Genomic DNA, 24,079 nt, shown 5'->3' on the forward strand with positions numbered 1-24,079 from the left:
AATTTCAGGGATTTAATGTATTCAGCTGAGAGACTTCACATCTCTAATGGAGCAGCTGGGAATTCTCTTCCAGTAGTTAAAACAAATATAACATTAATATCACTAAAGTCACTAGAAACCCAGGATTTGGGTCCTATGCTGTTTGAGCTATTCTTTTCTTTTTTTAGATTTTATTTATTATTTTTAGAGAGGGAAAGGGAGGGAGAAAGAGAGGGAAGAAACATCAATGTGTGGTTGCCTCTCATGAGCCCCTACTGGGGACCTGGCCCACCACCCAGGCATGTGCCCTGACTGGGAATTGAACCAGCGACCCTTTGGATCTCAGGTCGGCATTCGATCCTCTGAGCCACCCCAGCTATGGCTATTTGAGCTACCCTGTGCCCCACAGGAGCACTTGTCTCATAGAACATCCTCTGACACGGTCTGCTCCCCCAAAGACAGACTCCAGCACCAGGAATAAGCTAAGTTACTGATATGGAAACATGTTTCTAAAAATGCCCTTGGAAATGTATGGACATGAAACACGAGCCACATATATTTAGTTATAAAAATAAAAAGTCATATTTTTATCTAGCACTATTTATGTGCTGATATGTGACTAAGCACTGCAATCAAGTCATACCTGACTTAAAAAGAGTTAAGACAGATTTATCTGTCTAACCCACAAAAAACTGTCTATTTATAATTCAGCCCCAACAGCTATGTATATATTTCCTGGCAAGCTGATTCCTGACTAAAGCACCAGCTTTATTTTCCTGATTAGCTCAGGACATATGGTTCTGGGGCACAGGGAATCAATCTTACCATTCCAAGATGTTTCTATCTTGTCTGGGATGGAATACCTAAGGTGTCATTTTGGATTATTCCAAACAATGTATTGAAACAGGCTTTTCCTATACAAGATTTAAAAAATAAATAAACAAAAATCAAAGTCTCACTTCTGAAAACCCAGTGCAAACCTATGTTTAAAAAATACCTAGGGAGGTAGGGTTATTCTCAATTATGGTTGTTCAAATGCTAATTTCACTCCAGTTGAGGAGTAAATGTGCTTCTGTAAACTGATGTGTTTTTTTTAAGACTTTATTTATTTATTTCTAGAGATGGGGAAGGGAAGAAGAAAGAAAGGGGAGAAACATCAGTGTGTGGTTGCCTCTCATGTGCCCCCTACTGGGGATTTGGCCCACAACCCAGGCATGTGCCTTAGACGGGGAATCGAACCGGTGGGCCTTTGGTTCTCAGGCCAGAGCTCAATCCACTGAGCTGTGCCAGCTAGTGCTAGTGTGGGGTTTTTGCTTGGCTTCTACTGCCATCTGGTGGTTTTCTGCTTGTACTACCATCAGACAAGGAATTTCTTGAATTAGCATTCATTTACCAGCCTCTTTGCAGTTATCACTATCATTAACAAGTCAATATTTACCTTTTTCAAAGAGTTTATTTATTCATTNTAAGACTTTATTTATTTATTTCTAGAGATGGGGAAGGGAAGAAGAAAGAAAGGGGAGAAACATCAGTGTGTGGTTGCCTCTCATGTGCCCCCTACTGGGGATTTGGCCCACAACCCAGGCATGTGCCTTAGACGGGGAATCGAACCGGTGGGCCTTTAGTTCTCAGGCCAGAGCTCAATCCACTGAGCTGTGCCAGCTAGTGCTAGTGTGGGGTTTTTGCTTGGCTTCTACTGCCATCTGGTGGTTTTCTGCTTGTACTACCATCAGACAAGGAATTTCTTGAATTAGCATTCATTTACCAGCCTCTTTGCAGTTATCACTATCATTAACAAGTCAATATTTACCTTTTTCAAAGAGTTTATTTATTCATTTTTAGAGTGAGGAGAAGGGAGGGAGAAAGAGATAGAGAGAGACACCAATCGAGTTGCCTTTTGTAGATGCCCAAACCAGAACCAAACCCACAGCCCAGGCATGTGCCCTGACCGGGAATTGAACCAGCGACCTTTCACTTTGTGGGACAACACCCAACCAACTGAGCTGCACTGGTAGATCATGAAAGGTAATACTTTCTTATGGTCAAAAAGTAAGAAAAGTCTCCCTCTACTACCTCATTATTTATTATAACCAGTTTCTTGACGCTTTCCAGAAACAGCCATTATTTTTAGGTTTTTAGTGAGCCCTTTCTATAATCAAAGAGATATTTTTACTGAACCTTTCTATCATTTAGTTCTTTAAACCACATAGGCCTTATTTTGACTTATACCAACTTAAACACTTTTTTTTTCAACATGACAAGTTATTCTTGCTAGCAACGTGTGTGGGCTAAGCCCTTCACTCCCTGATAATTTGGGAAGTTTGCTTTAAGGCATATCAAGATTTAACACATAATAAAAACTATCTATGAGACATATCTCTCATTGCATTGAGAGATGAATGCCTGTGCCATTACCATGCTGATTTGATTATCTCATGAAGTTTAGAATATGTTTTAATATTGACTATCAGGCTGTGTTTAATCCTCAGCGTTAAGGAAGGAGTTAGTCCTCCACCATTACTCTTCTTCTCTCAAATCGTTCTGCCTGTTCTCATAAGTTCCTTATTCCAAATGAACTTCAGAATACAAAAGTTAGGTCCCTAAAGAATCTAATGAAGTCCTTTATGAAAAGCACTTTGGGTATAATTTACAGTAATTCCATGAATTATAAATTTCTGTAAAGTATAATTTATAGAATTACTGTAAATTATATATTATTTGGAAAGGAACCAGTACCTTTACACGTAGATTATTAGTGGGAAAATCGGGATTAGTGATAAACTGTGCCGATGCTTTTAAGAAGGTGGTTTTTCAAGTAACAAAATAATGAAGAAATTCAAAAGGTGTTTGGTGCTTGTGTTATGGCAGGAGCGAGACACGCAGACAAACCCCCTAGTTCCAAATAGTTTAAAGTGATTACACAAGCCTTCCCACACGTAGGGTCCGGTGCATCCTGTCCTCCTTGGAGAGGACAGGGTGGGCTGACGGCGCCCCCAGGCCAGCGGTGCCCCCAGCACCCTGTCATGCCAACTATCAATCCTGCCTAGACAGACAGACCCAAAATGGTTACAGTTTCATTTCCAAAGAACACACACTCACAACTTTTTAAAATCTATGAGAAAAGAGACAGCAGACGGCATCAAGTTGAAACAGAGATAGACTGTGTTAATTTTTGGCCTGCAGAATATCAAATGACTGTGTTTAATGTATTTTGAGAAATAAGAGAGGGCACATAACAAAGAAACAGAAGATATCACAAATAACTGACATCTTTAAAAAAACAAAGTGAAATCCTAAAAAAATAATTTCTTATAATTGACATTAAAAATTCAGTTCTAGGGTCTGGTTCAAGACGGCAACATAAGAGGCTCTCGACCTCACATCCCCCGTGACACCAAATCCACAGCTACATACGAATGATTCCCTCTGAGGGAGAGGCAGAAACCCCCAAGTGGCTCCTACACATTGGGCAAATGGGAGAAAACCCAAATCAAAACAGGTAGGAGAGGGTGAGAAACAGTCTTGCCATAAACCCCACACCCAGTGCAGCAACATACATCCAGGCGGGATCTCACAATTCCAGGCTTCCCCCTGAGAAGTAAAGGGTTTAGGCCCCAACTTTTAAGACCTCCATCTGAGAGATGGGCACCCAAACAGCTAGTTTTAAAAGCCAGTGAAGTTTACATCTATGAAACCTACAAGGTTACAGGAAACTAAAGACAGTTCTTTAAGGGCTCACACAGACTAACCGTGGCTATCCCCCAAGGCCCAACACAGAATCAGCACCCTAAACATATCTACTTTTTCTGTGAAAGAGGCCTATTTGCATATCTTAATAACTGTGACAAGAGGACTATTTGCATATCTCAATAGCTGTAATTCAACACACGTCAAGATTCTAACTGCAACAGTCTCTCAAGACTAGGGAGGCAGGTGAGTGCCATCTTCACGCTCTCCCTCTGCCTCACTGCGGGCTGCTGGTGTCTCCCAGAGAGGAGCCTGTGTCATGTCTAGGACCCCAGTTTTTCAGGCCGCTGCTGAAGAGATGCCCTCTTAATCACCAGGCTCTGGTGGCCACTAGGGCTTACATTGACTGATTCCATAAGACTATAACAAAGGGGAGCAGAAGAAAGGACAGGGCAGTGGAATTCATCCAATCAGAGGAGGAAAAAATAAATCATGAAGATACCTTTAGGGGGCTTATGCAACACCAGTAAGTGGACCGATATTTGCATGATAGGGGTTCCAAAAGGGGGAAGAAGAATAAAACAGAAAACTTATTTCAAGAAATAATGGCTGAAAACTTCCCTAACCTGGGGAAGGAAACAGACATTCAGATCTGGGAAGTTCAAAGAGTTTCAATAAAATGAACCCAAAAGACCCACACCAAAACTCAATATAATTACAGTATCACAAGTTAGAGACCAGATCTAAAAAGAAGTGAAAATATAACAGTTATGTTCAAGGGAACCTCCATTAGACTATCAGCAGAAACTCTGCATAATATATTCAAAGTTCTTACAGATAAAACTGCCCACTAAGGATACCCTACCTGGCCAACTGTCTTCCAGGATGGAAGGAGAGATGGTTACCCAGACAACTAAAAGCAGACAAAGTTCATCGCCAGGAGGCTGGTCTTACAAGAAATGTTAAAGTAACTTCTTTAAGCTGAAAGGAAAGGGCACTAATTAGTAACAGGAAAACATATTGAAGTATAAATCTCACTGGTACAGGTAAATAGATCATTAAATTCAGAAATATCTAATGTAATGGTGGTAGCTAATCAATTATAAATCTAGTACAAATGTTAGAAGATAAAAGTAGTAAAAATAACTATAACATAATTTGTTAATGGATACATGATGTAAAAACATGTAAATTGTGACATCAAAAATATAAAATGGAGATGTAAAGCTTTTTTATTTAATATTTTATTTATTTATTTTTAGAGAGAGGGGAAGGGAAAGAGAAAGAGTGGGAGAGAAACATCAATGAGTGGTTGCCTCTCAAGTGTCCCCTACTGGGGACCTGCCCTGCCACCCAGGCATGTGCCCTGACTGGGAATTGAACTGGTGACCTTTTGCTTCACAGGCCCATGCTCAATCCACTGAGCTACACCAGCCAGGGTGGGATGTAGAGCTTTTGAATATACCTGAACTTGTATTATCAGGTTAAAATGGACTGTCATACTCGAGGATGTTTTAAGTAAGCCTTATGGTAATCACAAAGCAAAAACCTGTAATAAATACACAAAAGATAAAAAGAAAGGAATCTATGCATACCACTACAGAAAAGTATCTAATCACAAAGAAATACAGCAAGTAAAGAGGAAAGAAAGAAAGAGCAAAGGAACTGTAAAACAGCAAGGAAACAATGAACAAACTAGCAATAAGTTCTTATCTACCAATAATAACTTTAAATGTAAACGTACTAAAGTTTCCAATCAGAAGACATAGAGTAGTTGAATGAATTTAAAAAGAAATAAGACCCAACTATATTCTGCCTACAGTAGACTCACTTTACTTTTTTTAATATATTTTATTGACTATGCTATTACAGTTGTTCTATTTTCCCCTCTTCACTCCCCTCCACCCTGCACACCCCCTCCCACCCACATCCCCCCCTTTAGTTCATGTCCATGTGTCATACTTATAAGTTCTTTAGCTTCTACATTTCCCACACTATTCTTAACCTCCCCTTGTCTATTTTCTACCTACCAATTATGCTACTTATTCTCTGCACCTTTTCCCCTTCTCTCTTCCTCCCACTCCCCTGTTGCTATCCCTCCATGTAATCTCTATTTCTGTGGTTCTGTTCCTGTTCTAGTTGTTTGCTTAGTTTGTTTTTGTTTTAGGTGTGGTTGTTAATAATTGTGAGTTTGCTGTCATTTTACTATATATGTTTTTTATCTTATTTTTCTTAGATAAGTCCTTTTAACAGTTCATACAATAGGGGCTTGGTGATGATGAACTCCTTGAACTTGACCTTATCTGAGAAGCACTTTATCTGCCCTTCCATTCTAAATGAAAGCTTTGCTGGATAAAGCAACCTTGGCTGTAGGTCTTTGGATTTCATGACTTGGAATACTTCTTTCCAGCCCCCTTTTTGCCCGTAAGGTCTCTTGAGAAATCAGCTGATAGTCTTATGGGAACTCCTTTGTAGGTAACTGTCTCATTTTGTCTTGCTACTTTTAAGATTCTCTCCTTATCTTTAATCTTGGCTAAGATAATTATTATGTGCTTTGGCATGTTCCTCCTTGGATCTAACTTCTTTGGGATTCTCTGAGCTTCCTGGACTTCCTGGAAGTCTATTTCCTTTGCCAGAATGGGGAAGTTCTCATTCATTATTTATTCAAATAACTTTTCCACTTGTTGCTCTTCCTCATCTCCTTCTGGTACCCCTATAATTAGGATGTTGGAACATTTAAAGATGTCCTGGAGGTTTCTAAACCTCTCATTTTTTGGAATTTTTGTTTCTTCATTCTTTTCTGATTGGATGTTTCTTTCTTCCTTCTGATCTACTCTATTAATTTGAGTGCCAGTTTCCTTCTCATCATTAGTGGTTCCTTGTACATTTTCCTTTATTTCACTTAGCATAGCCTTCATTTTTTCATGTAATTTGCGACCAAATTCAACCAATTCTGTGAGCATCTTGATTACCAGTATTTTGAACTGTGCATCTGGTAGACTGTCTATCTTTTCATTGCTTAGTTGTATTTTTTCTGGAGCTTTGACTTATTCTTTCATTTGGGCCATTTTTTTTATCTTGATGTGCCTGTTAGGTAGTGAGGGGTGGAGCCTTAGGTATTCATCAGAGCAGGGCAACCCACAGTGAGGGGTTGTGACACTGTATGTGGGGGCGGGGTCAGAGAGAGAACAATGGCACTTGCTCCGCTCTCTCTTGGATTTCAGTCCCCTCTGCCTCTTCCCCCAAGCAAACTCAGCCCTTCTGGTGCTGGTTCCTGAATGGGTGGGCTTGTGTACATTCTAGGATCCTCTGAGTCTCTCCAATGAACTCTCCTATGAGGCTGGGAGATTCTCCTGGCACCTCAACCCCCACAGGTGTTTTCAAGGCTTTATTTCCCTGCACTGGGACTCTGGGCTGCAGGGAAAAAAACAGGTCTATCTCGCTCCCCTGTTTCATCTGGTTTATCTGTGTGCAAATGTGGGACCACTGGTCCACCAGCTGCCTTGTGCATGTGCCCCTCCACAATCTACCACCCCACTGGGTCCGCCTGCTGCCACCTTGTGCACCTGAGGTCCGCCAGCCACCACTTTGCTGCGACCCCTGTCCACCCAGCCACCCAACTCTACCCCTCCTACCAGTCTTGATGAATGTGTCTACTTTAACTTCTTGGTTGTCTGACTTCCACACAGTTCACTTTTCTGTCAGTACTGGTTGTTTTTTGTTTCAAAATTGTTGTTGTCTTTCTTTTGGTTGTGCGAGGAGGCACGGTGTGCCTACCTACGCCTCCACCTTGGCCAGAAGTCCTCACTTCAGTTTTAAGGACACACATAGACCAACAGCAAAGGGATGGAAAAATGTATTTCCTAATCTGGGGAAAGAAAAAGAGCTAGCTATACTTATATCAGATGAAACAGACTTTAAGACAAAGACTGTAATAAGAGACAAAGAAGGTCATTATATAATGGTAAGGTGGGTAATTCAAAAAGAGCATATAATAATTATAAATATTCATGCACCCATCATAAAAGCACCTAGATATATAAGCAAATACTAACAGAACTAAAGGCAGTGATAGCAACACAATACTAGTAGGGGACCTCACTTCCATCACTGGATAGACAAACCAGACACAAAATCAATAAGGAAACACTGCACTTAAACTTCAGGTTAAAACACATGGCCCTAACGAGCACTGGCAGGACATTCCAAATGAAAGCAGAGAATACAGATTCTTCTCAAGCACACAAAAAACATTCTCTAGGTTAGATCAGATGATAGGCTACAAAACAAGTCTTAATAAATTTAAGAAGATTGGAATTGTATCAAGCATCTTTTCCAACCATATTGACATGAAACTAGAAATTAATTACAAGAAAACTGGACAATTCACAAATGTATGGAGATTAAACAGTATGCTACTGAACAACCAATAATCAAAAAAGAACCAAAAGATAAAAAAATTCTTGAGACTAATGAAAATGGAAATACACCAAAATTTATGGAATTTGGCAAAAACAGTTCACAACAATAAATGCCTACATTAAGAAAAGAGAAAGGTCTCAAATAATAAAATATAGGTATTTGGTCTTCGTCCCTGGTTTCTGGAGCAGAGATCCTAAAACTCTTGGATGTCTCAAGTGACAGGAGAATCTTCTGTTATTCACAACAAACTCCTTTCAATCATACCTGAGTTTATGTCAATCAAAGTGACCCTCAGTCAGACCCCTTGGTAGCTTCAAGATGGGGCTGCCCGCCAGGGGAAACCACCATGTCACTAAAGAACTGGAACTCTCAGCCCTACCCACGCTATCCCATCTTTGGGGAGGGGAGAGAAGCTGGAGATTTTGTAAAATCACCCATAGCCAGTGATGTAATCGGCCAAGGCTACGTAATGGAACTCCTATAAACTGTTCATAACGAAGTTCAGAGGGCTTCCGGGCTGGTTCGCACACCCAAGTGCTGGGAGGGCAGAACACCCAGGGAAGGCACAGAAACGGTGTCCCGTCCCGACCCGCGTGCACCTCTTCCGTTGGGCTGTTCCGGAGTGGTGTCCCCTATTGTAAACTGGTCATAGTAAGTAAGGAGTTTTTCTGAGTTGAGTCATTCCAAGTAACTAGCAGACCTGAGGTTGGCGAGAGAGTCACGTGAACACCTGTACTTGTAGGCAATTGGGCAGAAGTGTCAGTCATCTGGACACCCCGTTGTGGCTGACGAATGAAATGGGGACAGTCTGATGGGAGGGAGCCCTTAACGTGTGGAGTCTGATAATAATTCTGAGAAATAGTGTCAGACTTTAGTTCAGTTGTTGGACACCCACTTCGTGACAATCAGAGAATTGGTTGGTGTGAAGGGAAAACAACTAACAACAATGAACAACTTTCCACCAACAAATCCTAAACATGGAAGAACGGTCGCATCCCGAGGAAAGACGACTTACCTGACTAAAGAAGAAAAAATCTAAATGGTCCTAAGACCACGAAGGACATTGCATCAGTAGTTTAAAATCTTCCCACAAAGAAAATGCTAGGCCTAGACAGTTTTCAAAGTGACGTTTACTTTAGAGGTTAACAAAAAATAATAACTCTGATATGATATTTTTCGGAGAAGAGAAATACAGGAAAAGCTCTCCAACTAATCTTACAAAGCTGGTACAGGCATATTCCACAGAACGTTTTTCTGATTGTTTTCCCAGTAAATCACCTTTTGTATTTAACATCCAAGATCATACAACATACATGTCTCTCAAAACAACATTTTAACTGATATTTACATAGGAAAATTACGACCAAAAGTCAATGCGACATTTTTACCAATAACAAAAATCTGGAAAAAAAAAACAAAGCAAAACAAAAACAAAGCCCAGGTGTGGGGAATGCCTTGAGGTACATTACAAATACAATTAATCAAATATATACTTCATGTACCAGCAAATCAAAAAGCATCCTGAGCCCTGGTCAATGTGGTTCAGTTGGTTGGAGCATCGTTCTGTAAACCAAAAGGTCACAGGTGTGATTCCTCATCAGGGCACATGCCTGGGTTGTGGGCTTGGTCCTTGGCTCAAGAGGCAACCAAATATTTCTCTCTCGAATCCATGCTTCTCTCTCTCCCTCTCTCCTTCCCTTACCCTCTCTCTAAAATCAAGAAGCATGTCCTCAGGTAAGGATTTTAAAAGAGCATACTGAGTATCAAAGAAGGGGCTATTCCACACAAACACTACCGGTGATAAAAGAAGCATTAAAGAATCCTCCTCTGACACATTTCCACAGTGCCCTGCAGATTTCACATCGCCCCTTCTCTCTCTAGTTTTGTAGAATGAGAACTAAAAACATTGAAAAAGTGTTAAGGAACAGTAGAGATGGAAGCAAAGCAAGCAGAAAAGAAATAACATAGAAAGAATATGTTACTGCTGACAAAGAAACTATTTGTTAACAACTCTGCTGTTGGGCAAAGTCACGAACAATGACAGCCTAAAGTCATATTACATATATTTTAGATGTATTTCATGAAATTGGTTAGGCTTAAATAACCCATTATAATAATTTCACCATTTAAAATAAAGGGAGAAAAGTTCCCAGTTAATGTTTGGCATAGAACATCTGATTTGCAGGAATGAACCAGTACTATTAAGTAAATGTCTGTATAATTTTAACATCGAAACCATCAAAGATGGTTTGAGAGAGACACCCACAGTCCCATCTTATCCACAAACGTGAGTGCAGCACTTCCAAACAACACATTTTTCTCCATGACAACTTTGGTTTCTTCCAGAAACGCAGGATTGGTTCAACATTACAAAATGTATTAATACAATCACCTCATAAACAAATTACAAGAAAAACCCTCATTTCATTACAGGCAGAAAAGATATTTAATAAAGGTCAACATTCATCTATGATAAAAAAAAACAGTAAACTAGAAATATAAATAGAAGGAAACTTCCCTAACCCAATAAACAATAGGAAAGGCACAAAAATATCAAACACACATGCTGAAACTTTAAGAGCATTCCTTTAAAACCATGAATAAGACACAGATGTCTACTATTATCACTCTATTCAACATTGTTCTAGGGACCTCTACTGGACATGCTCGGACACACAGACACACACAAGAGGTGTAAGAATTGGAAAGGAAGAAATAAAGCTTCTACAGATGATACAGTTGTTTAAGGGAAACCCCTCCCCCCAAAAATCTACAAAGTATTTTAAATTATAAAAATTACTCAAATAATTGCCCTGGCTGGTGTGGCTCAGTGGTTTGAGCGCCAGCCTGTGAACCAAAAGGTTACGGGTTCAGTCCCCAGTCAGGGCACATGCCTGGGTTGCAAGTCAGGTCCCCAGTTGGGGGCGTGCAAGAGGCAACCTTTCTCTCACACATCGATGTTTCTTTCCCTCTCTTTCTACCTCCCTTGCCCTCTCTCTAAGAATAAATAAATAAAATGTGAAAAAAATTAAGTATGCAAATTATTTAACATGACTTGGATATTCAATTGGATCCCTAGCGCCCACCATAAACAAAAGCACCCATCATAATCAAAATAAAATAAACGTGCATACTCCTCTGCAGAATTTTACTTATGATCCTGATGAAAATATTGGAGTGGGACAAGTCAATTCTCACTCTCCATGTGTTACAGGATGTGTTACTTTTCTCTTGCTACCATAACAAATCAACACAAATTGAGCTGCTTTTAAAACAACACAAGTTTATTATCACAGCTCTGTAGGTCAGAAGTCTGCCATGAGTCTTACTGGGCTAAAACCAAAACATAGAAAAGGCTGTGTTTTGCCCGAGCCAGGTGGTTCGGTTGGAGGGGCATCCCATACAGCAAAAGGCTGTGGGTTCAATTCCCAGTCAGGCTACATACCTAGGTTGCAGGTTTGATCCCTGGTCAGAGCATGTACAGAGGTGACCTGTGGATGTTTCTCTCCCCATTCCCCACATCCTCTCTCTGAAAATCTATAAAAACATATCCTCAGGTGAGGATTTTTTTTAGGTCTGTTTTGTTTTCTGGAGACTCTAGGGGAGAATCTGCTTGTATGCTCATTCAGGTTGTTGGCAGAATCCAATTCCATGCATTTGCAGAAACGAAATGTTTCCTCGCTGGCATCACCTGAGAGCCACCCCCAGCTTTAAGAGGAGGCCATTGGTATTCTTTGGCTGCAAAAATCTCCCCCCATCTTCAAAGCCAAGAAGTAAGGTTAAGTCCCTTTCCTGCCTTCTCTTCTGCCCCATCTCTAAGTCTTCTGCTTTCCCCTTCAACTTTTACCTCCTCATACCAAAGCACCGTTTACCAGGTAAGGAGACACTCACAGGCTCTGGGGATTTGAAGTGGACATCTTTGGGGCACCATTAGTCTGCCTTCTACACAGAGGAACTGCGGTTGTTCCATGTCTACACCAATACTGTTCGTAGCTTGTGCATCCTTGTGTAATGCCTCTGCCCCAGCGAGCAGGGGTGGGAAGGATACTGGGTAGAAAATACCCCCCATCTTTTTCTCATGTACTTTCTGCTTGCCTTTTCTTAGTGACTTAGTTTTCCGTACCAGTATGTGTGAGGTTGAAGCAGACAGGAAGATGAATTTAGAACTAATTTCTAGATACCAACCCTACTCCAATAATTGGAACAAATGCCTCCCCCTACTCTTGAATTATCCAGAATTTAGGGGAAATATATAAAGAGGAGAACAGAAAAAAAAGTAAGGCAGGAGAATTCAAAGAAAAACAGTAGCAAATTTCCCCCTTCCTTAAGAACTCAAAGAAGTTTCCATACCTGGGTGGCAGTAAACCAGAGGAAGAATCTAACCCCTTAGAGTCGTTTATTGGATGTTACTAAGTACTACACAGTACTGCAAGATTCTGAAAACTTTTCTTAATTCTTTAAACTAATCTATGTGCTTCATGGGTATAGTATGTTACAGGGAACATCCTGTCAGTGAGGAAGCCTGGGCTCATAGAAGTGCTCATCTAACCAAGGAGACACCTGTCAGAGGCGGACCTAAACCTGGGTCAGCTGGCTGTGCCTGCCCAAGGCAACACCCTCTCCCCGACTTTGTTCAGCAAGAGGGCAACATTAAGGTGTTACAATGCCCACACTCTACCCTTCGATGCCATTCAATGACACTCTTGGAGCGGTTGTCCTCCTTCCCCAAACTTCCTTTCCCTGGGGGTGTGACAGTGACTTCCTAATGAAGGTCTTAGAACTCATTAGAAATGTATAATCACAAGGTGATTATACATTTACTTCTGTGTGGCCATTTTCTTCCACACTGTCCCCAAGTTGACGTTATCATCCAAACTAGCCCTTATGTGCTGACCATTCTGGGCAATGGGCTTAATTTTCTTTCCTTCCTTCCCTTCCCTGTCTTTTTTTCAGCAGTAAGCCTCAAATAAACAAACAAAGGTGCTCGAATGCGGTGTCTGGCCCAGTCTCTATCAGGACTTACAGGACCAAAGACACCAGTTGTTCCCATACAGTCTACATCACTGCAGTCCCTATCCCTTCAATGAGTTATAATTATCAGCCAAAAAAACCAGCAAACAACCTTTGCTTCACTTTTATGGTAATAATCAATCCTAAAATTTCAGCATAAAATCCCAATGCTTACCACAAGGACAAAGCTCTGTATCATTTGCTGCTGCCTGTACCATCTGCTGCAGGGAAGGCCACTCTGCACTCCTCTGGTTGCCCCAGCCACACGGGCCAAGGCCTGCTGAGCACTTGAAATGTGACTAGTCAGGATGAAATGTGCAAGAAGTATAAAACTTACCCCAGCCTTTTAAGGTTTAGTAGGAATAAAAGAATGGAAAGTATATTATTAATTTTTAATTAATATCATGTAAAATTATATTTAGCCTGTGTTGAGTTACTATTAAAATGAGTCTCTTCTTACTTTTACATGTGACCTTTTGAAAAGTTTACATCACCGTCGCGGTTCGCAGTGTATTCTGTAGGACAGCACTAGTGTTCCATTGTTGCTGCTCACAGCATCCGGACTGACAGCGTCCGGGTGTTACCTGCTCAGTGTCGCCCTCACCCAACCAGAACGCAAGCAGGAATCTCGCCCGTCTCCTTCGCACCTGATTCCCAAGCATTTAAAACGCAGCCTGAAGCAAGTCGTCAGTAAATAGTTTTTGAATGAATGGTGAACTCGCCGTCCTCCCCCAGGAACAAAGTCTCAAATCCCTGGGGCAACACGGACAGCTCGGCGCTGACCAAGTGCTCCCGACCCTGGGAGCCGAGGTGGGGGGAGATACATGTTTGATTCTTTTTTAAAAAACTTTCTCCGCGGATAGTACTCCACGCACAAAGCAAAAAGAGTGCGGCTAGAGACCCTTCCGCCTTGGAGACCCTTCCGCCTTGGAGACCCGCCCCACTGTCAATCACTGGGCACTTTGCCCTCCCGCCACAAGGCGGTGTTTCGCGAGCGCGCGGTGGCCGATGGTACAGCCCGTTCTCCCGGCGCCCATTGGACAGTGGATTCTTCCAGTGGTAGAAAAGCATTGTGGGAAGGTTGCGCGGCCTTTCTTGCCCTTGTTCCCGAGCTGTAAGGAGTGGCTCTTGTGGTTCCTGGATGGCGGTGGCTCCGGGAGCGCGACCGCGTGGCCTCTTGCCGGCGGGGGCGGTAAGCAAATCGCGCGGCTGCCCTGAGCCCGGCGATGCGCCCGCAGCAGCCCGGCCGGCTCCGAGGTCCCGAGCCCTGAATGCTAGGATGGCAGCGTCGTGGCCTGTCCCCGACCGCGTTGTCGGTGGGACCTCGCGAGGCCCGAAGCGGACCGCAGTCTGCGTTCCCACGCCAGGAATTAGGGACATTGGTTTGAGTGCATTTGAGTTTATTGGTCGTCGACCGTGTATGCCAGGGAGTTTTTAATATGAGCGAGAATTTTTGTGGAAGAGAACGGCCTGTCACAGCGTAGAAGTAGAGTCACTTAAGATTTAGATCATAACAGCCGTGTCAAGATGCAAAACTTGGTGGAAATCGATTAAGTAGCACCAACTCTGCAGGTGAGTTTAAGACCAATCTCATGAAACTTAAGATTTTAACCATGCAAGAACTATTGTGTTTCAGTTTGCATTATACTGTCGCATTTCGAATAGTAAAAGAGATAGAGACCTGAGATTAGTTCAACGTTCCCGTTCCATCTCTAATTAACAATGGTTCATCTCAGCTGGTTGCCTTAGGGTCAGCAACCTTGTGCCCTAGATCCGGTGGTCTTTGTGTAGCAACTTGGTGTTGCCTTTGTGTTGCCCGTTCACTTTTGTAAACTAGTGAATGTGGTGTCAAGAAAGGCGTAAATTAAACACTTTGCAGCCCTTTCCTGCCCTTGAATATGATGTCTTTGGTGTAGGAGCTGCATAAGTAACAGTGTATGCTCTCACATTCGTTTGTTTGCACATGGGATCTTGAGTCGGCCAACATTTAGTGTAGAGTTTCTCATAACCGGTTTTAACTATTTTTTGTCCAGGTGAAAGATGGATACTTGAAGCATGGATGGCTGCTAGCTTAATACTACCTGGGAGCACACATGTGACCCAAGGTGAGGAGATGTTGACGTAGATCTGTCTAGGAGTTATTTGTAATGTGAACTTGATCACCTTTCTACATTAGGGTGCCTTCTTTTGTGGGTGTTAAATTGGGTATTAGTGACTTATTAGAACTGCTACGTATGTAATTAACAAGATGAAGTTAATAGCAAATGGGATATCTTGTTTCCAGCTAATTTTTGATAACTTACGATGTTTCTATGTGTAGTAAAGGGGAAAAGAACCACTTGGCAAATCTCAGGCATGTTTTAGGGTTAACATTTAAATCTGACTCCAGAAATGCTTAACAAGGCAGTGCAGAAGCATGTATTCAGAGCTGACTGAGGTGTGATACATGTAAATATTTGCTTATAAAGCTAAGTTTTTTTTCTTGTAGGATTTTTTGATGAATTCGAAAAGCTGATCTTCAAAGGAGTTGCTCGAATCATTTAAAAATTTTAAAGAGTGTGTGGAGTACCCTAAACACTTTCCCACAATCCATAAATACACAATTCAAACAATGAGTCTGTGAATAAATATTTAAATGTGCATCTTGGTGATTTGTGTATTGTGTGGCTGCCGGAAAATAGTGTTCTTTTACAGAAAAATCAGGATTTCTCCCTCCTTGTGCAGCAACTTCAAACTTGTTAAGTCTCAGCAGTTAAGATTAATATTCACTGCTGAACTGATAGGCTTATGGTGGGCCCAGGGAGAGAGTGCCTTCCGGTGCCTCGTGATGAACCGAAGTAGACTAACTTGTGTAGGGCACGGGTGTGCTTTCTCATTGTCATTTTTTACTAAAAACAAGGCCCATGTGCATTTTTTACTAAATTGTAAACTTTGTGTTGGCATATCTTCTGCCTTCACTTTTCAGGAAAGAACAAATAATGTGTTAAAGAATTAAGAAAATTTATTGTAAATGCTAGGATCTGGGAACACAATAGTGAGTGAAACAAGTCCCACCCTTTGGAAGATCACAAACGAATGGAGGGGAGTGTCATCACAAATGTAAAGCCTCCTTTGTGAGACAAATCCGGCCAAGTCAGGAAACTGAGAAAGCAGAGTTGGGGACCAAGGGTGGGTGACATTTGCTGGGCCAAGTTGGAATGGCATTTGCAGAGGGCTTTTAGCTAGAGGACGTGGCCATAAGTCCCTACTTGTGACAGTTGTAGCTGCTTTCCCTCATTAGTGCTCTGATGTAGACGCAGTTGAGTGCTTAACGAGGCACATTAGGTGGCGGTAACGAAAGCTGGGAATGTTACACACTGAGCAGGTAAGATGCCAGACCGCTTAAGGCTGTGTTTGAAACCAGGGGAAATCCTATGGTATAGAACTAGTGCACATTTGCAAGAAAAAGGATACAGATGTGCCAGTTGGAGGCTACTACAGCCAATTTGGTGGCAGACTAGTAGAGGGATAATTAAGTTATGGCTGGCAGAGGTAACAGGACTTGGTAATAGGAGATGGAGGTGTCCATATGATGGCTAGGTATGTAGATGAGCACAATAAATTCTAAATCCAGCTGGGAAGCAGTGTTGTAAACTAGTCTCCTGGAAGAACACTGGCCTGTTCCCTCAGCTATAGAAACAAACCTTAAGGAGATGAGCTTGCAAGAACCACTTGGGGAAGAGGTGTGATAAGGGAAAGGTAAAACATGGCTTGTATTCTGTTTTTCCATGTAAAGTACATAGCAAAGTCATCTGCACAGGGGAAAGGTCTGAAATAGTCTGAGGAAAGTTAGATAGCCCAGCAGAATGGAGGGACCATTTGAGATTGAGCATAATCACAAATTTATAAGCCAAAATCCACATATAGCTTTTTTTTTTAATGAAAAGAACACTAGAATTAAAAGCAATGCTTTCAAACAAAAAGTTTTACATTTGTAAATAACCAGTGGAACGTAATGCCACAAAATACAGCTTTACAAAGAACATTTTATATGAATAAAAATATCTACAGTCTCAAAGTGTTGCCACCTCAGTCACGCGTCTGCGCAGGCCAAGACCCACATGGAGTTGGGAAGAAGACCTTTTTCATCCCACTCGGCGGGATGCTGTTGCGCAGCTAGCCAGCTGCAGTCCGGGACTCCAGACCTCGAGTCGGACGCATCTGGTTCTGGTTGAGGATGTGGATCCAGTGAACGAGTTTTTACAAGACTATCCTTCCAGTTACCAAATAAAAAGGCCCTTCAGCACAAATATACTGCAGTTAAACCTTTAAAAGAAGCAACAGACTCCGTTCTGAACAAACACTTGCAGCTCCAAGATACTCGAATAATGATAATTCACAGCTTCAAAAAAGGCAGCACACACACCCTCCCACCCCACCCCCACCCCTGCTCCAAGCCCCTCACTGGGATCAAGTCTCTGTCTTGAGGCGAGAAGCTTGGATAGTTTTTATTGTTTTTGCTATATGTTTTCCAGCCAGACTGCCTGTAGATGTCTGAGATTTTTCTTCAATCAGGCTATCTTTAGACCCGTTTCTTCTCTAGAAGAAAAATAGTAAGATTCAGAAGAAAATACAGGTAAGTTAACTCATTAATATATCAGAAAATAATAATTTCTTGCATGAAAGGGATCAAGTTATAAGGAAGAAAAGTTCATAATACCAAAAGCTGTTCAAATATTCCCCCTACCTATGATAACATGATTGTGTTTAAGTCTTAATATAGATAAATTAGTTCTGGCTGCTATACGCATAAAAGTTTATTCATGACAATTAGGCATAAATCTCAACCCAGCTCTCCCATTGTCATTTTCGTTGTAGCCATTCCTCAACCAGGCTCTCCCGCCTCCCACTTTTCTAAGGAAGGGCAAAGAGAATAGGAAGTTGTGGACAATTTATAATCTTCCCTGATTATATCCCCATAGTCGTGAATGAAACTCCCGTAACAGATTCCTTTCAGCTGGGGAGAAGGGGACCTCATCGTGGAGAGGTGGGAACTAGACTCCCAGAGCCTGGGTACCACACCCAGCACTTCTGGAACTGGATCCCGTGTTCCCCCACCCGATCCCATGATGCCAGGCAGAGGCCCTGAGAATGACAGTAATGGTGCCTCACAGCTCCCTGCTCTGTTGAACCTTCCTGCTCTTACCTCCTAGCAATGGCCTCATGGGTCAGTAGGTCAGGTAACATGCATATTTACTATCCCCCAAGACTATATGCCACACAAAATGAGCTTTGCTATCCTGAATACTGTTTTGGATTAATTTGGGTTTAAAAAAAATCATCACTTTAGAAGTTCCTACAACTGGCTTAATTTGTTTTACTGGCGTTCACAGAGGCGCTGAAGGAATAACACGTGCAGGGAGTACGTATCAGGACAACTTTGGAACATGTGACGGGGATGGAAGACTTCTAGACAAACCAGTGCACGTGAGAGTCAGGGCACAGAAAGGGAGCTAATACATCAGAGGCATCACCAGACAGGAGCTAGCAGGTTACCTGAAACCAGCATTACATGTTTTTAAGTTTGTCTAGGATTGAATATGTCCCTTCTGCATGAAAAGGCAAGGTGGGGCACCGGCAGGCCAGGCGCCTGTTCTGGCTCCGAGGTGGAACTCCAGGAATGCGACTTTCGTGCTTGCACGTGTACAGCAACTGCAGTGGTGGGTTCCTTCTGGCACTTGGGAAAAATCCACTCTTCCCACAGCATCTAAGGCCCTGCGTTACCCGTCCTTCCCCCTACTCCACAGTGCTCAGGCCGCAGCTTCTCAAGCACCCAGGCCAGTCCCACCTCCTGTTGTCTGCTCTCTCCGCTGCTTACACCAGCCTCCCTCCCTCTCCCCTGGCTGGCTCCTCCTCACCTGTCAGGTTTCAGCTTACCTGTCACTTTCTGAGAAGGCCTTCTCCGACTGCACTACGGAAGAAAGGTCCCCTTCAATGTTCTAATCAGGCCTTTGTTCCTTTGTAATGCTTACCTAATTTTTTTGTGTTCTGCCTGTTTACTTTATGTCTGATACTCGTCCGTCTAGGCCAGGAGGCAGCAAACATTTTTCTGTAAAGGGCTAGACTGAACTACCTCTGGTTTCTGTCACATACTCCTTTTTTAAAAACTCTTTAAAAATGTCAAAATCATGACCACCTTTGAGCTACACAGACACAGGCAGCGGCATTTTACCGGCAGGCTGTAGTTTCCTGATTGCCCAGACCGGTGCCGGCCGCTCCTTAAATGTGCTCATTAGCTATTTGTTCAGTTCAAAATCAAAGGCGTCCCAGTGACAAGCTTAGAACCAGTGCCGCTGATCAGAAGATGTAAGTGAACTGTTCTTATGTATGGCATTTAATGTGAATTCTTTAGGTTTTTTAAGATTCCTAAGTGGTGATGATCACCTAGGGCAGTGATTTTCAACCTTTTCCATCTCATGGCACACCTAAACTAATTACTAAAGTTCTGTGGCACACTAAAACATGTATTTTTTTGCCAATGGCCCCCCCAAAAAGTAGGTATAATTTTGACTCATTCACACCGCCTTATTGTGTTGGCAGCTGTCATTCTTTTGTTTGACAGTCTAAGGGAAAAGAGGTCAGTGCCCCGACTTGTCAGGTACTGCATGTTTTAAAAATTCTGGTGGCACACTGGTTGAAAATCCCTGAGTTAGGGAGTAATTGGAAAAGCAAAACTACAATTAAGTGAAATTTCTATTTGTATTAAAATCACCTTAAATTTAAGATTGAAAAAAGCTCTAAAAGATAACTGCCTATTAGTTATCCTCACAGTAATCTAAAAGGCAGGTTATTATCTACACTGCACAGAAATTGAGGCTTAGAAGTGAAACTCTTTGCCCAAAGTCACACAAGTAGTAAGTATGTGGAAACCAGGAGACACAAATGCAGGTCAGTCTTGAGGCAAAACCCTAACTACTAATATGAAAGTAATTTTTTTAAAGTGCTATTGATTTCAAAAAAATTGTCGGTCTGAACAGCCTATTAGCTCTCCCAGGCTCATCTAATCAAACAACATGCAGATTGTAGCAAAAGCTGGGTCAACCACCTGACCTCCTTCTAGACAGACATTCATTCCCCCAGCTGCTGGGAGTGAAGGCTGCAATACAGCTCAAAACCCGGCCCCTCTGCAGGAAATGCCCTCAGCTGAAGAGAACCACCTTGCCCAAGGTCATGCCCCCCGCCCAAGGGACCCCCTTAATCCAAAGACTGCTACATAGTGAGTGTGAGTGTGTGAAGGCCTAATCCCCTTGAGTCCAGGTGGGATGAACCAGAAGAACCGTCTCAACTGCAGAGCTCCCGTGAAATCAGCGATGCCTTTATTGGGGCTACATGAGTACTACACAGTTCCTCTCTCCTCTCTACCCAAACCTCTTCCACTCTCCAGCAGGCAGTAATCCTAAAAGCGCTTTGCAATAAACTTCCTCCATGCAAAATGCTTATCTCAGAATCTGTTTCTAGAGAACCTAACCTAAAAATGAGCATAGTTTTTTTTCTGTTCTTGGCAAAATGAATCGGAACAAGCGAAGGGCAATGCATGGTGAATACTGCCAGGGTCAGGGGTTCTTGGGCTGTCCGTGAACTCTAAGAATTTATATACAAAGCTGTCTCTGTGCTTACATGCATTTTTCTGGGAGAGAGACAGTAGTTACATTGGCTTTTTAAAGGGATCTGCAACCCAAAAAGACTGAAAACCACAGCACTGTGAACAACAGGCTGACACTGACCTGCTGTAAACATCCAAGTAGATACATTATAGACATCAACTTTGTTTTTACAGTGGTTGTTTAGCCAGATATAAACCCACCCACTGATCTTATAGACACTACATTTTCTTCTTAGCTTACCAAAAAAAAATACCATGAGAGGTGGTGTCAAACACTCTGCTGATATGTTTGCTATAGTACTCCCCTGAAATATCTAATTCAGAGTGTTAAACTGATTTTGTTAAGGCAGCTAGATTCTTTGCTATGTCCTTGAATTCCCGTTTAGCCACATTTTTAAAATATTTCCAGAACAAAAGCAATTCCCTCTGAGGGAGAAGACAGAAATAAAACAGGACTCGAGTCATCCTCCTGTCTGCCATCAGGTAACAACAGAGCGTCTGCCCCACCAAAAGCCGATCACTTTCTCCATGCTTCTCTGGCTCAGAAATATCTAAAAGTCTTAAGAGGGTGTTTTGTTTTGTTTTGTTTTGTTTTGTTTTGTTTTGAATTAGTGAAGCCATTGTTACTGTACGCTGGCTCCAAACAATCCTACAGTCTTTGTTATCCTTGGCTTTGCCCCGAGCCTCAGATCCTTTTAGACCCTGCACTCTCTCTCACGCCCAACATAGCTCTTCCCCGGTTGTGCCTCGTCTGGGCCACGCAACCCCTCTTCCTTCCTTCTCCTTCCACGTTTTGTACACGTTCTTTTAAAACACAGAATCTCAGAGTATAAAGATTCATTTTCCTACCTCCCCAAATAACTCTCAGAAAAGCGCTTCTCAAAACTGTCATCCGTATAAGACCTCCTTAAACTGTACCACTACCAACCTGATGAACTGTGGCGCCCCCGGAACCCCGGGCATCCGAAGAGCGGGTCACAGGAAGCGGAGGCACAAGGTCTGTTTTTGAGCTGCAGAGAGTGAGTTTTAGAATTATTTCCGAGAATCACAATTTGGGCCGAGAGAAGGCTACAGCCTAGAATGCATGTTCTATACTTCTTCGTGTTCCTTATAGTACCTACCACAATGCTGAGGTATTGAACAAATGTTTCTGAATTAAGTTGAACAGGTTAAGTAATTTGCCCAGAATCAAAGCAAATATACAGAAGAACCAAGAATAAAATATGTGCTTATCTTACTGTGACATGTTGTATAAATGACTTTTTGTTGCTAACATTTACTAGCCATTTGTGTTTTTATGAACCTATGGTGCTATAGACAGCCATCACCTACATTTTATAAACAAAATAATAAAACCTGGCCTATGCCTCTCTCCACTGGGCTAGCCTATCTCCCAATGTATTCATGTTTATCAAAGTTTTGAGCCTTAATTCAGAGTTTACTGGTTAACATTCTTACTCAGCAATACAAAGAACATGAATTTCTAATATTATAGTACTTTTACAAATGGATGGTGCATAATTATTTCATCAACATACTCATTTAAAGTTTATCACTTATAAGGTTAAGCCAGATAAGTCACTTTCCTCACAAGAAAAAAAAACACAAAGAAATAAATGACTATAATATGATATTTGCTGTAGGAAAAGAAACGGCAAATGCCATCAAACCAAAAACCAAAATCTCTTATGCCTCCTTCTCTCAAATACGGCTGTGTCATTCACAACAGAACAGCTTCTGCACTTTTTTCCTTCTAAAAGCTTCAGTGCGTAGATCGGAAGTGCCACGACTCAGCCTAAGTCCAGTCTAGATCCGCACCACCCGATACAGTAGCCGCTAGCCACCACACATGGCTCCTTACATTAGTTAAAATTAATAATATGCAACGTTTAGCTCCTCGGTCACACTACCCACATTTCAACTATTTAACAGCCACAGGTATAAAACATTTCTGTCATCACAAGAAGCTCTACTGGACTGTGCCGTTCTGCAGCCACGAGGGCGACGCTGCGCCCAGACCTGCCTACGTACTTCACTTCCGACAGAACCGAGCGCTCCCCGTCTGAGCACTGGGACCTTCGATACTGGCGGTAACTTCGTGGAGAGTGAGAATGTCTGATGCGGATCGGGTCCCCTTGAGTCCTGAACAGGCAACCAAAAAACATGGAAACAAACACAGTGTAAGTCAGAACAGGATAATTCCTACATAGGGATACCACAAAGGAATAATGGCTTTGAGAATTAAAAAAAAAAAAAAAAAAAAACTAGACCCCTCTGGGTTTGGAAATCCTAAGTGGCTTGAATTTCACAAGTTAACAACAAAACACTGCTCTTCAACTGTACACAAAAACGAAACTCTATAGTATGTGTATATACATATTACTATGTGCATATTACTTCCAACTGCTAGACTATAATGAGATTATTCCCTGTAGCTGAATTCTTTCCTGTAGTTCTACAATGCTGACAAAGGGCATTCCTACCAGAAAAAGATCGTGATTGTCTAGCTACTAACTAGCCTGTCATTAAGACTTCAATCTTTGGCCTAAAAATGAGGGAGTTGGGGGATGGAGGTGGAGAGGCTGTGTACCAACCTGCAAATTGGCTGGAGTGAAAAGGAAGCATGAGTTAGAGAAGGGAAAGAAAGCAGCGGATAGACTCCTGCTTTCTCTGCACAGCACAGCCGGGCAGAAAACTGCATCAACAGGCCACCTGCTGCCTCCCACGTGGGGCGGTGACTGGGAAAGCCCTATGCTTGCACAAAGCACATTCGACGCGCTGGTTCTGTGATAGGGATTGGACTGGACTTATATGACGGGGTTTGTATGGTCACCGTAATTATATATGGTCAACATAATTCTCTTGGTGTTAAATAATGAATAAAAAGGAACGTTGTTACCAATCAATGAGTATCTCAGAAAAGGAATTTATTTTAGAACTAACATGGCTTCGTCATCGAAAGTCCCTTAGTATCTACCACATACAAACAGTCAGCTAAGAGGAGAGACCAGTGACTGTGTACAAAAGGGGAAGGATTGGCTGTAATACACTTTCTTCCTCTCTCCCTCTAGTTCTTTTTCATTGTAGTTAAAATGCAAAGGCAAATTTAGGCACTGCAGAGAGGGCAAGGGTGAATTACTGACTTCCAAGTATGACTAAAACTTCTACAAAAAGATTTTCAAAGACATACTCACTCTACTTTAGTGTATGGAATCTCTTTTAATTGTTCTTCTGACAGTCCCGATGGATCCACAAGTTCCTTCCTGGAATGGAGTGAGAGAAATAAAGTTGTGATGCAGGTGTAAATACTAATGCCTTTGGCAATGTGTCTCAAAATGT

General features: G+C 42.1%; 1 protein-coding gene, 1 long non-coding RNA gene and 1 other non-coding gene across 6 annotated transcripts in view; 2 read left to right on the forward strand and 1 right to left on the reverse strand.

The window, feature by feature from the left end:
* The first annotated feature begins 14,186 nt into the window (after positions 1-14,186).
* On the forward strand, positions 14,187-15,738 carry LOC118977398 (uncharacterized). The gene is made up of 3 exons (XR_005064518.1): positions 14,187-14,670; positions 15,132-15,203; positions 15,587-15,738. It is a non-coding gene; the product is annotated as an uncharacterized LOC118977398 (long non-coding RNA).
* LOC118977553 (small nucleolar RNA SNORA13) lies at positions 14,901-15,034 on the forward strand. The gene has a single exon (XR_005064558.1). It is a non-coding gene; the product is annotated as a small nucleolar RNA SNORA13 (small nucleolar RNA).
* A 1,263-nt stretch (positions 15,739-17,001) lies between the features above and the next one.
* Positions 17,002-24,079, reverse strand: part of EPB41L4A (erythrocyte membrane protein band 4.1 like 4A) — a 246,527-nt gene continuing 239,449 nt past the window's right edge. For all 4 annotated transcript variants that reach the window (XM_037032184.1, XM_037032183.1, XM_037032185.1 and 1 more), the window contains 4 exons: positions 23,935-24,003; positions 22,772-22,882; positions 21,669-21,750; positions 17,002-17,676 (listed from right to left, as the gene is read on the reverse strand). In XM_037032184.1, coding sequence (XP_036888079.1) covers positions 17,548-17,676; positions 21,669-21,750; positions 22,772-22,882; positions 23,935-24,003 — 391 coding nt within the window. In that variant the 3' untranslated portion in view covers positions 17,002-17,547. The remainder of the gene's footprint in view (positions 17,677-21,668; positions 21,751-22,771; positions 22,883-23,934; positions 24,004-24,079) is intronic.

The sequence above is a fragment of the Sturnira hondurensis genome, unplaced genomic scaffold, assembly GCF_014824575.4.
Source record: "Sturnira hondurensis isolate 20B ecotype Veracruz unplaced genomic scaffold, ASM1482457v3 Scaffold0021354, whole genome shotgun sequence".
Lineage (NCBI taxonomy): Eukaryota > Metazoa > Chordata > Mammalia > Chiroptera > Phyllostomidae > Sturnira > Sturnira hondurensis.